General features: G+C 37.6%; 1 protein-coding gene across 1 annotated transcript in view; it reads left to right on the top strand.

The window, feature by feature from the left end:
* LOC128863944 (ATP-binding cassette sub-family G member 1) overlaps nucleotides 1–14,865 on the top strand; it is a 140,884-nt gene extending 126,019 nt beyond the window's left edge. Inside the window, exons 5-8 of the mRNA XM_054103373.1 lie at nucleotides 10,328–11,206; nucleotides 11,285–11,453; nucleotides 13,157–13,257; nucleotides 13,331–14,865. Of these exons, the coding sequence (XP_053959348.1) occupies nucleotides 10,328–11,206; nucleotides 11,285–11,453; nucleotides 13,157–13,257; nucleotides 13,331–13,831 (1,650 nt within the window). The 3' untranslated portion in view covers nucleotides 13,832–14,865. The remainder of the gene's footprint in view (nucleotides 1–10,327; nucleotides 11,207–11,284; nucleotides 11,454–13,156; nucleotides 13,258–13,330) is intronic.
* The last annotated feature ends 389 nt before the right edge of the window (nucleotides 14,866–15,254 follow it).

Raw genomic sequence — 15,254 nt, 5'->3', positions numbered from 1 at the left:
TTCCAATTGGCGCCGGTTAACACGAGAAGGAAATGACCAGCGCGCTTTGTTAAGCTCTGCCAAAATCACGTAAGGGGTTATCGCGCCAATCAAGAAAAAAGAGGGGAAGACTTGGACGTTCTAGCCCACGGCTCTTAAGCTTACCTCTTTGTTTCTAAGTTCCTACTTGATGGTGTGTTATCCCATGACAAGGAAGAGCTCAGCTGCTATTAATAAGGAAGCCTCTCTAGCAGAAAAGCACTGCTTTGCGGTCACTTCATTTACTTCCGGCCAGCATGAAAGAAGTGTCTGGTATACTCCAAAAGCATAAACGAGAATATACTTTAAAAATACTCTCTGTCTAGAATACATACATACATCGATATGTATTTATTATATTATATTTGAAATTAATATTTTTATTAGCCTTTGAAATTCTGCAAATTCATTCTACTTACGACAATTTTTTATAAATATTTTGCTAGAAGTTTCCGTCTGCTAAGATTTCCGCTTCCTCCATTTCGAACATGAAATAAAAAAAAATCAATTTACCGGCCAAAGTTCGTTTTTAATTCGATTTTTTTTTTTTGCCGAATTGCCTCCAGCATTTTGCATACTAAACATTTCGTATTTGCATGGTTTTTTTCGTAATATTATTATTATATTTTTTTGCTTGGTTTTGCAAATCGACGAATTTGATTTTGGCATATCTTAAACAACTAAACGATTATATAAATTATTCACATTTATTCCGCGCTGCCTTTGTCGCAAGTTTGCATGCTTTTATACTTGTCCGGTTACTAAGTAAAAAAAAAACAAAAACCAGTTCTCACACTTAAAATAGGAATAAAAATATTTACGATTATTTTGAACACGCTTGCTTGAGCGCGTTGCTTATGGCGTTTGATGACGCGTTCCTGCGTCCCCACGCGTTTTTAATTGGAGTCAGTCAGAATCTTGGTTTTTATACCCAGCGCACCGCCAGCCAATGCGATGCGGCATTTAACCTTTTTGCCAATAAAGAATTTAAAGCTTTATTTTTAATAGCTTATAAAATGCACAGCTAGGTAGATACCCTTTGTCAAGTGATTTTATAGAGAGAAAAATTATAGCCTATTTCCACTAAGCGCTTAACTCAATTCACTCAAGCAGCTGATTTTCCGTTTACATTTCAGGTTTGTGGGTAACAGATGCCTATCCGAGCTGTCTGTATTTCTATGTAAAGAGTTTCACGTATTTTATATTCCCTCTTAGTTAATTTTATTGGGTCATAATGCTGTGCTTGACTGCGGGCCTATAATTAGAGGTTTCTAATGTATTTTAGCACTCCTTTAGGCTTTCTGTTCTGTATCACCAATGAATTTACGAGTCAACTCAACTGCTGGGCTGATGAGCTGGCTAGACAGGGGACCAACGAAACGGTTTCACCGCCAAATGAGGTGCTTGAGAATAGACCATGAGAATCTGTGCCCTTTCCTTGAAAGATGTGCCTCACGTAAACTCAGCGGCTATGTGAAAAGTCGCGGGATCCCTCTAGTTCCCCTTAGATCGAGGGAACTTTTAACAAAGCCGCAGCTCTCGAATTATCTCGAAGGGGTATCCTTACCGATCATTATCTGTTAGGAGTCCGTGCGGTGAGACTTGGAATTGCTTCAAGTATTTTCTTCAAAAGCTGTCTGGGGAATGAGGTGGAATCATCTCAGCACTTTCTTCTCAACTGCTCTGCTCTCGTGGACCTAAAATGCTAAGATGCTGTTACTTGACGCTCTTATAGAAAGAAGTATACATTGTTTTGCCTGCCTCTGTCCTAGAATTTCTATCCACTGTCGTATGAGTTCTATGCATTTCGAGTCGTTTCTTTGATATTCTTGAAAAGCTAAAAAATTCAATATTTCTCTATAAAGTGCACTGGGTGTAAAGTATTCGATACTCTTTTTAGAAAGTTTTACATCTTTTTTTTATATTTTACCTACGCACGCAATTACATAGCGTTGCCTATAATTTTCATTGCAAAAATCGTAAAAGTCAGCCCAAATGAGTCTATCGCTCTTTCAATCACAGTTATACCAATTCGCTTCTTCGTTTATCCGAGATTTTTAATTATTTTTGTACAAATATCTGGTAAAAGAGTGTACACGCGCACTAGACCGATTTGCATATTTGCTGAATAAATAAATGAGATGCATAAAACTGAGATTTACACTACGACACAGTCCTTTGTGCCCTCTGCTTATCACAGCACCTCACCCAAACCAGGTTCTTTTAATAAACCTAAGATAGAGGTGGGTTCTACTGACCGTTTGTGCCTTCCTTTCGGCCGAGATATCTTATGCTTCTTCGCGCTATAGCATCGCATTCGACCGAAGTCAGTCGAACATATCCAAATCCTGTGCAGATTGCTAGCCAATCTGCAGTAACGTGTGAGAATACCCATGAACATTCTCTGCTTATCCACATATTTCCTCATTAAAGGCCTGTTGCGAAAGATGTATGTATGTATGTATGTATTTTAAAATTTTTGTGAGCTATAATATTTTTGAGAGCAGACGTGTATTATGATCAATTCTGAATCAATCAACGTATTACCTGCAAGTCAAAGCAATAAATTTATTTTTATTATATTTTTTCTTGTCTTTTTAGGCTTTGCATTAATCATTATTTTTCTTAAAGCTTTTGCGTGACTATTTTCATGTACATGCAATTTTGTGAATAGCACGCGCTTATGATTTTTTTTTTTTTTTCGAAAAAAAATTTAATTATAATGTCGACGGCTTGCGACGACTGCGGCTTGATGACAATATTTGTATGATAAGATGGCAATCAGATTGGCTTGGATAAATACTGAATTCTCAGAATAGGAAGATCACGTACAAAATATATAAAACAATGTAGTTAATGGAGCAAAATTACATACATTTCCTTATTAGATCATATATGTATACATATATACTCATAGATATATGTATATGAAATTGGCGCTTAAACCCTTTTTGGGTGTTTGTCCGAGCTCCTCCTCCTCCTATTTGTGCTGTGCGTCTTCTTGATGTTTGTTCTTCACAAATGGAGTGACCTACAGTGTATGCCATCTCCGAACGGCAGAAGATTTTCTATGAGGAACTTATTCATGGCAGAATTACACGCGAATGTTTCCCATTGTATGCCGAGAGGCGACCGCTATTAGACAAAACTTTTTCCATCATTAGGAGTTTCATGCGGGGCTTCTCGAACCTGGGCACTACCGAATGGTAGTCACGCAAGAATGAGAGAGACAAGATTACGTCCATCAGAGAGTGCGTGATGTCACCTTCGGAGCAGTTGCATGAGAGAGTTGTGAAAATGCGAACTAGAATGAAAAAAGAAGAAGAAATTACACAAACAAGATAGGAGTAACACACAAGAGACGAGTGCGACGTTACACATTCAGCGGTTCTGTCGAATTCGCTGAGAGCAAAGTAGCGGTAGCACGATCGGCGTCCCCTTATTATTGTACCCATTGTGGTATTCTCCCGCCAACCCATTCGGCGCTGGCGGTCTTATAGATTAATATGCTAATTTGTGTATCCCTCTTCACTACTGCGCTGAGCTTCTTTTTAACTTCTTTCGAATAATGGTTATTTGTGCTAGAACTCAACTGAATCGCGATAGATACAGACCTACAACTGTCTACAAAATAATTGGAGCACGATGAATTATCAAACATTAATTTTTGTTTTTTTTTGTATTTAAGTTCTTTTATGTTTTATGGAAGCACAGTGCATTGTTGATGAAGCTATGATCCACCACAGACTGTGAAGCTAATAGAGAGAGAGAGAGTGAGAGATAGTGCATTCTACAATAACAACCATATAATTCAAAGCTCTAAACGTGGCACAAAATTAAAAAAAAAGATTTAATATATTTCAAAAGATAATTGATTAAAATATGCAACTTTTTTTCAAAATTTTTAGAAATTTTCTGGATATGTACATAATTTTCATAGCCCATTCAATATAAATATAGGAACGAGTAAGCTTTAAGTGCTAGTTGGATTCTAGATGAATCGCCATTCTAACCAACCAAGCTTTAGGTAGTTCATGATTCGCGTTGATTTTCCACAATTTTTTACTTGAGGTGTTAAACATTTTCTTCCATATATTGGAGGTTGAATTAGTTTTAAAGGTTTTTTTCGAAGATTTGGGGCTTTATTGTGAAAAAACGGTACAAAATATTTTATTCGAAGTATTGGCCATCTTTCGGGCAATTTCCGGATGTCGTTTCTCCAAAATTCTGGCCGCTGCTTGGCTATCCATGACTCAACCCATATTTTGGTAGCCTCGTACGAGGAGAACCGCTGGTCCGCCAAATCGAGACTCATATGCCGGAACAAATGATAATCGGAGGGAGCTATGTTTGGACTATACAGCGGGTGGGGTAACACTTCCCAGCCAAGCGTTCCAAGGTATTTTTTGACAGGTTGAGCAACATGCGGCCGAGCGTTGTCATGTTGCAAAATAACCTTGTCGTGCCTTTTTACCGTTTCCGGCCGTTTTTCTTCCAATACCCGGCTTAAACGCATCAATTGCAGTCGGTAACGATCCCCCGTGATTGTTTCGCCCGGTTGGAGCAGCTCAAAATATACGACGCCGACCTGATCCCACCAAATGCAGAGCATGATTTTCTTGCCGTGAATATTCTGCTTGGCCGTCGACGTTGATGCGTGGCCGGGCAAACCCCATGATTTTTTGCGTTTTGGGTTATCGTAGTGGATCCATTTTTCGTCGCCAGTCATCACCCGATGCAAAAAACCCTTCCGATTTTGTCGCTCGATCAGCAATTCGCACGTAAAAAATCGCCGTTCGACGTCGCGCAGCTTCAACTCGTACGGGACCCAATGTCCTTGCTTTTGGATCATTCCCATCGCTTTTAGACGCTTGCAAACGGTTGATTTATCAACGCCTAATGATTCAGCAAGCTCTTCTTGGGTTTGGCACGAGTCCTCGTTTACCAATTCCCCCAATTCCGCGTCCTCGAACTTTTTGGGCTGGCCAAGACGCTCCTTGTCTTCGGTGTGAAAATCACCACTTTTGAATCGTCGAAACCAGTACTCACATGTTGAAATCGACGGAGTATGGTCTGGGTAGGCCTCCTGCAGCAATTCACGGGCTTGGGCTGTATTTTTTTTCAAATTGAAGCAGAAAAGCAAAGCTTCCCGCAAATTGCGTTTCGACGGCACGAAAGTTGACATACTTGGAGCACGAAAACACTGCGTTGTTTATACTTCAGCGAAATGACAGATACTGATAAACAAAGCCTAGGGATGAGGCTTTGTCATGAATATATATTCAGTATTGCCAATGCGATAAAGTGATAAATAGCGCCATCTGTGTGTCGCCTTTAAAACTAATTCAACCTCCAATAAAAGACTTTCGAATTTTTTCCGACTTTTGTACAAAGTTCGGAGCTTTGACTTACTTGGTTTTTGTTTCACGACAAAAAAACCAAAAAATTATAATAATAAAAAAATTAAAAATAGTTAAAACTAGGTAATTCGTGGCACATAATAGGAGTGAATACAGGCGTATGTACATTCTGCACAAAAAAGGATCGGAAATCATCAAAAAAATAAAATCATCTATGATTTTCTTTGATTGTTCTTTGAATTTCGGACAGGAGAATAAATAATAATATTGTCGGGGCTTAATGGTTTTGAGATTTAAATCAGCTCAGATTGAAGTCATGAGTTTGAGTGAACTTTAAATTAACGTTCCCACGGCAGTCGGCTCTACGTTACCGGAACGACTCGAATTAATACCCGACCAACGACTGTCACTTCAGCAACACTCTTCGTAATTGCATTGAGAATGTTTATGCTGCTACAAGAACAACAACTGAATGGCACGCCATGTCACATAGCCCATCATTTTGCACACAAAGTTCGGTAAATATCTTATAAGTCGTTTTTTTCCGATACCACTTAGCCATGGCTTGATTTCGTTAGACCTTTTTCGTGAACTGCTCGGAGAGAATAAATATTAATTACGAGAACAATACAGTTTATTATGCGATAGTTCACTTCTTTAAGATGAATATAGTCAAAACCTCAGAGGCATTCTTAAGATTGTCAGAGACTGTTGATCAGCTCTAAGAAAACTGGTATAAGAAAAACTGTGAAAACTGTCAGGTAAGGCAGCCTTAGGAATTTTTTTTTTTTTAATGGAAATACTTTATTTGCAATCTATCTTAGAATACAGATATTCAGCAAAAGAGATCTTATTACCTAATGACAGCATAGTATTTACACTGGTGCAAAACTACATAGAAAACTATAGAATTTTTTCTTTTTACAATTCTTATGCATATTTTATGTTATTAGATTTAATTTTTACTCGAAAATTGTATAACTTACTTCATGTATAACTTATATTAGAATTTTAAAATTTAATGGAGCATTTTAACAATTTCATATTTAGCTCTTTTTTTTTTGTTTTTTTTTTGTTTTTGTTTTTTTATTATTATTATTAAATTGACAAATTTAAAGGAATGGCAAGTGACATGATTGCGCTTTAATCGTCTAATTTCATTGGTTGTGTCCAACAAGCAAATAGCATTTGTGTTTACATGATTTGGCAATCTTTCAATGTATCTCTTAGAATATACTGAGACTTCTCTCTTAACAAATGGAATACCTAGATCCATGTGTATGGCTTCGTTTGTGATAAACCAAGGTGCATTAACAAGTGTTCGCAAGGTCTTTGACTGGTAGCGTTGCAAAATCTCCACATTGGACTTACTAGCAGTTCCCCAAAGCTGTATACCGTAGATCCATATAGGCTTCAATATAGCTTTATACAATCTAACCTTGTTTTCTAGACTAAGTTGAGATTTGCCACCAAGTAGCCAGTACATTCTTTTGGTTTTATTTTTAAGCTGTTGATGCTTAGCTTTAATATGATTTTTCCAAATGAGGCGTCGATCAAGATGCATTCCCAAGTACTTGACTGTGTCGCTAGTAGGAATTTGATGACCATTTAAATACACTGGAGGGCATTGTTCTCTTCTTAGTGTAAATGTAACATGAATAGACTTTTCATGATTAATATTAGTTTTCCATTTATTGAGCCAAGTTTCCAAAGTGTGTAAGTGATTTTGTAGCAGGGAGGAGGCCTCTGCAGGGGACTCACTAGACTCACTTAGGAATAAAGATATATTTTACCGCCGGATAAAGTCACATTTGGGGAAGAAAAACACACCGTTTTCTTAAGGTCATCATGGTGAATGCAATTCTCTGATCAAGGACCCACTTTCACCATATTCATCTAATATGGCTCCAACCGACTATTTTCTCTTTCCCAAATTAAACCTTTTACTTCAGGATACCCGATTTCCGTTGATAGAATATCAATATACTCGTGCATATATGCAAAGTCTTGACAAAAACTAAAGTCAATTCCGTAAAATGCCTTTGAAAAATATTTTTATGATTGAATAACTCAATGGCGTGCTTAGATGTGATTATGCTTTCGTAAGGATCCTACCTTGAAGGCGATGTAAGAGATTTGAATGCTTAGTATTATTAGTCAATGGTTTGGTTAACCTATTTCTGGTACTTCGAAGATGTAGTGTACACCTAAATGTGACCAACGGTGGGAATAATTGATGTAGCTATGCGTGTCTGTCCAGTTGTCTGCCTGGAAGGTGGTGTTGTCTGAGTGGCACAGCCCAGACCAAATTAGCACAAAAGATGCCATTTTGATACACCACTTGTAGAGCCACTACTTTTTATTAGTCGAAACATCTTGATTTGACTATGAATCTGCTTATGTCGTCTATTTGCTTTTCTACAATTTCTTTCAAATTATCCTTCGATAATTCCCCCAGCATTCTATGTCGTAGAGCACCAGACTAAGGCACTCACACAGATAGTGAAATACTGTTTCCTTATATTCCTATGGCCAGGCACGCAGATAAGAGTGTCTGTCGATGAGAGTGATGATTTGCACGCTAAAGCATTAAGTTCTTCTTTCCATTGTCTGACGATTTTTGAATTGGTTATATAGTAGGTGACTTTAAAGCTAAGATGACTGCTTGACTATCTGAAAAAATACCTGCTTCCGATAGTTGTTTTGGATGGTTCCTAATTATCCTGCAAGCTTCTGTATGGATAGCGCATAACTTCAGTGAAAGTGGAATTGTATTTGATTTTTCTTACAGGCATAAAATTTGTAGTCGAACTAAGCTGTTGGGCAAATTAGTCAATGGCTATTCCTAACTTCCGAAGAACGTGAATTTTCGACATTACAAAATAAATGATTTACCTCTAAAATGAAAAAAAAAGAAATGTGTCAGAAATTGGTGTGGGGTGTTTTTATAGCTTACCTGTACATCGACAAAAACTTGCTAATTTTGACGCTTTACGAGATGTCTTGTGGTGGTGTCTAGGTGCCACGTTTACCTCCCATATATGGACGTTCCTTGTCGCAAATATGCTGAATTGAAAATGTGCTTGGAAGAGGCTTCCATATGGAGCTCACTCCATGAGAAACTCAATTTAAATCAATTATATGAAAATTAAATAAAATTGTAGAAACACGAAAATTAAATATAAGCTACTGCATGCATTGCACAATTTCTCATGGGAATTTTTTTCTTATTTTTGTTTTTTTACAAAATTTATTGATTGCTTGGCGTATATACTTAGACTGTTCAAAGCCATTAAATTACCACGAAGCAGTAAGTGATTGGTTGTTAACGTGGGACAGCTTACAGCTGCTTTCTGCTGAGACTGCTGTATAATTTTTGCAAAAACGAAATGTAATTGACTAGTTGTAATTAATATCCTATAATAGTATTTGATACCTGTAATTGTTGGGCATGAAAGGGTTAAAAATTATATCAATTTCGCCAGTTTCCATTATAATAACCAGTGTTACCTCTAAGCGGCACTTTGTGCTGCGAAAGGTTTGGGAAGTCCGGCTAATGGAAATTTTGCCTTTCTTCAATCTTTACTATAGCCGTAGGCGACAGCTGGAATGATCTTTGATGTAATCACAAATATTTCGAATTAGTTTCAGTGCCCCCTATAGTACATGCCGCAAGCCTTCAGTTTAAATATAATATTAAATTTCGACATTGTTAATGTATTTAAAAGCAGATACAGCGCCATTGGCCCATAAACCGCGAAATTACCTCACACAAAATGGCATAAAGAGTTTTCCGTGGTCTTGATGAACTTCGTCCACCATCCTCTATTCATTCCTCTTCTTCTTGAATGGCGCGATAACCGCTTACGCGATTTTGACCGAGTTTAAATATGTCGTTTTTTCTCGTTCTAACCGGCGTTGGCGTGGGACACATCACCTGATCTTTCCAACGCAAACGAGGCCTTCCTCTTCCTCTGCTACCACCAGCTGGTACCGCAGCGAATACTTTAAGAGCCGGAGCGTTTGTATCCATTCGGACGACATGACCCAACCAACGTAGCCGCTGGATCTTTATTCGCTGCGCTATGTCTATGTCGTCGTAAAGCTCATACAGCTCATTGTTTCATCACCTACGATACTCGCCGTCGCCAACATGCAAAGGTACAAAAATCTTCCGCTGAATCTTTCTCTCAAACCCTTTCACTATACTAACCTCTATTGAATGGAAAATTTGGCCCATTATCGATGGGCAATCTCGCGGCCGCCGTAGCCGAATGGGTTGGTGTGTGGCTACCATTCGGAATTCACAGAGAGAACGTAGGTTCGAATCTCGGTGGAACACCAAAACTAAGAAAAAGTTTTTTCTAATAGCCATCGCCCCTCGGCAGGCAATGGCAAAACCTATGAGTGTATTTCTGCCATGAAAAAGCTCCTCATAAATATATCTGCCTTTCGGAGTCGGCTTGAAACTGAAGGTCCCTCTCGCACATTTACTGAAAAAAGTTAAAACTGGGTCAACTATAAGACATCTCCTTAATGAAGAATGTGAAGGATTAATTAGATGAAGGCTTTACACGCATTTTTGACAGATGTAGCAGAAACAGCGCATCTTAAACTAACGAAGTTAAGCTCGTTTACAAAACCCGCAGAATGATTCAAAAGGGACCCCACAGTGTAAGGAAGAAGTTTCAGTAGCATCACAACGGACGTAGGACAGGTCTGAGTGTGTCATATTGGCAGCCATCAGACCTACCTACCTACTTAAACTGGATCATCGCTGACCCAAAAACAGCACCGCACCTTAATTTGGCATTAAGTCGAACATCTATCTAATCACGCATTATTTTTACTAATCCTCTCCATACACCAAATATAGATTTATAAGCACTTAATTTCAGTAAAAAAAATGGTACGACTCCCTCTCATTTCCTTCTTCGTCTGCCTTCCAGATCGATGACATTCTACTCACACTCAGCTTGAGCGAACACCGCAACACCCTAACACGCAATCTGTCCGGCGGCCAAAAGAAACGTCTGTCCATCGCTCTAGAACTTGTCAGCAACCCACCGATTATGTTCTTCGACGAGCCCACTTCAGGCCTAGACAGTTCGACTTGCTTCCAATGCATACACTTGCTCAAGATGTTAGCGGCTGGCGGTCGTACCATCATTTGCACTATTCATCAGCCGTCCGCGCGTCTCTTCGAGATGTTCGATCAACTCTACACTCTAGCCGATGGTCAGTGTGTTTACCAGGGCAGCACCAAACAACTGGTACCATTCTTGTCAACGCTCGGCTTGGAATGTCCCAGCTATCACAATCCGGCGAGTTATGTAATTGAGGTGGCTTGCGGTGAGCATGGCGATCACACACGCAAATTGGTCGACGCAATCGACAATGGCAAGAAGGACATACGCACTGTCGCCGACTATGAAGGCCTGAAAATGCGTAATGATTTGGTGAAGGTGCACAATTTGAAGGCGATATTGGATAAGAATGCGAGCTCGACGAATACGACCAGCGGCAAATATGAAGAGAATCTGACGCTCAATAACGGTATTTTGAATGGTAATCTGGTCAATGATATTGTGAAGAATTCGAATGTGTCGACGACCACAGCGGCGACAGGCACCACCACCGGTGCTGTTGTACCTGTGGTGAGCACGAATGAGAAGGGTGATGCGATGATCGATGTGGAGAAGGCGGATAATTGCACAACGGCATTGTTGTCGGAGGAAATCACTTCGCCCGAACGTTATCCGACATCGCAGTTCCATCAGTTCTGGGTAGTGCTGCGTCGTACGTTGCTCTTCAGTTATCGTGATTGGGTGAGTGCGCACTGACATTGCATACTTTCAGGCATATACTAATGGTGTTGGTGTTTTTTGCACGTTTGTTCTTTGCAGACTCTTATGTATTTGCGTTTATTTGCTCATCTGCTGGTTGGCTTCCTTATCGGCGCACTCTACTACGACATTGGCAATGATGGCGCTAAAGTTTTGAGTAACCTGGGTTTCCTGTTCTTCAATATGTTGTTCTTGATGTACACCTCGATGACCATAACGATTCTGTCATGTGAGTAGCTATGGGCGTTCAGCCTCTGCGTGATTGGCATGTGGGCAAATTATGCACAAAAATTAAAATATAATTAAAAGAAATTATGATATTTTTTTTTTCAATTTAAGGAGTTATATACAGTTAGAAGGCCGCAAAAAGAGAGTTTTCCAGAGTTTTTTCTGAGAAAACTTTTAAATTTATTGATCTAAACATTTGTACACATATTATGCTATCTTTTAACTGTATTTTAAGACTTAGTATTAGTAAAAATATTTATTTGGAAAGGATCTCCGGAAGCTTCTCTCTAAAAAGACGTTTTGCGTTGACCTCTATATCTCTGAACTTGAATCCTCTGAAGTTAAAAAACCAAACCATGGAAGTAATGTCAAATCTAGTAATTAATCAAAGGAATAAACAAAATAATTTTTTTTTGACAACAAATGACAAAATGGCGGTTTCTCAAAAAAAAATCGTTTTTTGACCAAAATTTCGGCCTTAAATTTTTTATAAAAAAATATTTATTGATGAGAAAAAATCTTCGATTAACTACTAAAAAATATATTGAAGAAGCTCGTGTTAAAATTTGAGACTAATCGGCCTAGCTCTTTTCGAGTAATGTTGATCACCGGCTCTGAGGGCGCCATTTTGAGAAAAACGCGTTTAAGGTGGTATTCTAGTCTAGAGGCCCGAATTTCGAGCATTTTTTGACGATGAATAAAAAAAAAGCTATTGATATTTTTACGATACATTTTTTTATCATTTATTTATTCATATATTAGGAGCACACAAAATAAATTTGGAAAAAAAAATGAATTTTCATGGAGTTATGCGTCCTTGAAGTGGAAGGGGGGGAAAAAAGGTAGTGTCCCCGTCGTCACGATTTCTACCCTTGTGGTCATCTGAAAAACAAAAAATACAAATTCTTAATTAATATGAATGTCATTATCGTATGAACCAGAAAAAACGGAAAAAAATTGTTCCATAAAATGGCGGCTACTCAAAAAATTGAGATCGATTTTTCTCTTATTTTTAAGCTTTCTCGAATTGTTTACACATATTAAAAAATTGAAATTTCCAGTTTTTCGAGCTTCATACGATAGAGATATATTTAAGGAATATTCATGACAAATTTCAAGCAAATCGGTTGATTAGAACTTGAGATATCGTGCCGACCGTATCGAAAGAAGTAGTTTCGAGAAAAACACGTTTAAAGTTCGCCGACCGCTCAAACCAGTCCAGCTGTCGCGTCACTAAAATAGTTGTAGCTTCGAAAATAATTCGAATTTTGAAAAATCCTTTTAGGGAAATATTTTTGAATAGTTAAACTATCAAATTTTGAAAAAAAAAAATTTTCGATTTTTTCAAATTTCTAGACTAGAATACCCCCTTAAAGTTTGTCTTGCACTTTCAAGCACTCTGAAATGCCTTTTCAATCGTGCATGTAACTTTGAAAATATTCATCGGAACGATATTAAATTTTCTGTGTGTATTCTTAAATATTCGAAAAATATATTCTTAAAAAAAAATTATTTTTTTGAAAATTCTAAAAATATATTCTTAAAAAAAAATAAATTTTTTGAAAATTCTTACTGTATACAACCCCTTAATTTTATATTATTGTATAATTTATGCGAGTGATCTGTGCACATGGCCGTCACTTTTTTCTTCAAAATATATTAATGCATATTTCTTTTCAACCGCTACCTATTTCTCACCTGCAGTCCCTCTTGAAATGCCGGTGCTGCTTAAGGAGAACTTCAATCGTTGGTATTCGCTCAAGTCCTACTATCTGGCCATTTCTGTTGCTGATCTGCCCTTTCAAGTAAGTTTCACGCATTTCAATTAACTTCCAGCATTTCAAAAGTAAACATAACCCCCTCTTTTCCTCCTCTTAGGCAATATTCTGCGTCGTCTATGTGAGCATCGTTTACTATTTCACTTCTCAACCGTGGGAGCTGTTCCGCTATGCTATGTTCTTGGCCGCTTGCCTGATGATTGCATTCGTTGCTCAGTCGGTGGGTCTTGTTGTTGGTGCGGCTATGAATGTGCAAAACGGTGTCTTCTTGGCGCCCGTCATGTCTGTGCCCTTCCTGCTCTTTTCCGGTTTCTTCGTTTCCTTCGATGCGATACCCATCTATTTGCGTTGGATCACTTACCTCTCCTACATCCGTTACGGTTTCGAAGGCACCGCTCTGGCCACTTATGGTTATGGCCGTGAGAAGCTAAAGTGCTTCCAGACCTACTGTCACTTCAAGTCGCCGCTCACCACGTTGGAGGAATTGGATATGGTCGATGCCAACTTCACACTCGACATTGTTGCGCTGATCGTGATCTTTGTGGTTTTACGTGTTTCAGCGTATCTCTTCTTGCGCTGGAAGCTGAGGACAACACGATAAATGCTTGAGAGTTTTAGGTTTCTTTTTCGTTTTTCTCCGTTGCTGCTATGATTTCTTATGCTTGGAATATTTTTTAAGCATTTGAAATCCTCGGCAAAATGTTTTTATTTCCACACTATTTTAATAAGTGATAAAATGTATGTAAACGAAAAGTGATGTATTTTGTTGTACGAGTATGTACAATTTTATAAGCATAAATTAGGTTAAACTTTACTAGCTGCGTGGAATGGGTTAAACGATTATAATTGACAAAAATATTTGGTCAGCAGCACACACAAATTGTAAGGGAGCATAAGTACTTGGAACAAAACGTTTCAAATGCATCCCCAATGCCAATACGCCAATTTTTTATAAAATCTTAAACACAAAATAATGAACAATTGTTGGAGTCGAAACTAAACCATATATCATAGAATAAGCAATGAATACTTTGTATATATTTACACAAATATAACAACACACAAACGAAAAACGATTCAAAGTTGCTGATATCAAATGGCAACACAGACCAAAATCAAAAGTAATATTTAATAATTACAAAAACAAAGTTAATGTAAATAATTTAATTGGCTGCTTTTGTAAGCTAAAAAGAAAGTTGAACAAAAATTTGTTAGAAAAATCACTTTTTATTGATGTGCTGAATACACTTTTGGAGACATATTTTTTGTAATTTTTTGAATATTTACTATTAATGACAAATATATACACTTGTAAAAAAAACTTAATGCGACACGAAATATTTATTCCAATTAAAACAGCAGGAAAATTGGTATTTAATTGGTAAATGAGATTTGCCTAGGAAAACTGAAATATAAAATGTATCAAAATCTGTTGCCAGCTCATTTACGAGGTATTCTACTGCGTACTTTTTTATAAATGGTGTTTTGTGATAGATATATTTAATCATACATATTAAGAGTATTTATAGGAACTAAAGAGCTTTACAAGCAATTAAAAATATGTGGAATTTTTGTGTAGTACGAGTATTGTTTATTAAAAAGAAAATTATATATATTTTGTGGAAACAAAAAAGAGTTTTTCAGTCGTTTTCATTCACCTGCACAAGAAAGTAAGGTGGTAAATTTACCCTGGATCTGGAAAGACTGGCTTTTTCGACTTTGGGCGTGCATTTAAGGGGTTATACGCAGTTATGAAGCAAATAAAAGACGGGTTGTCAAGGATTTATCCTGAAGAAACTTCAGAATATTTTAATTTGAAAATTTTTGACGGTTATAAAAGCATCCTTCAAGAACGTAACAAAATTTTTTATTTATGAAAATGTTGATTATAGAGCGCGCTGCAGGCGATTTCTGGAACCTCCTTTAAAAAACGACGATTTACGGTGTACATCGTAACTCAGGATTGGATTATCTGAAATCAAAAAACCAAACAAATTTTGTTAATATATTAGATTATCTAGTAA

This window comes from Anastrepha ludens, chromosome 5 (assembly GCF_028408465.1).
Source record: "Anastrepha ludens isolate Willacy chromosome 5, idAnaLude1.1, whole genome shotgun sequence".
Classification (NCBI taxonomy): Eukaryota; Metazoa; Arthropoda; class Insecta; order Diptera; family Tephritidae; genus Anastrepha; species Anastrepha ludens.
This window is presented reverse-complemented; position numbering and strand designations above follow the sequence as displayed.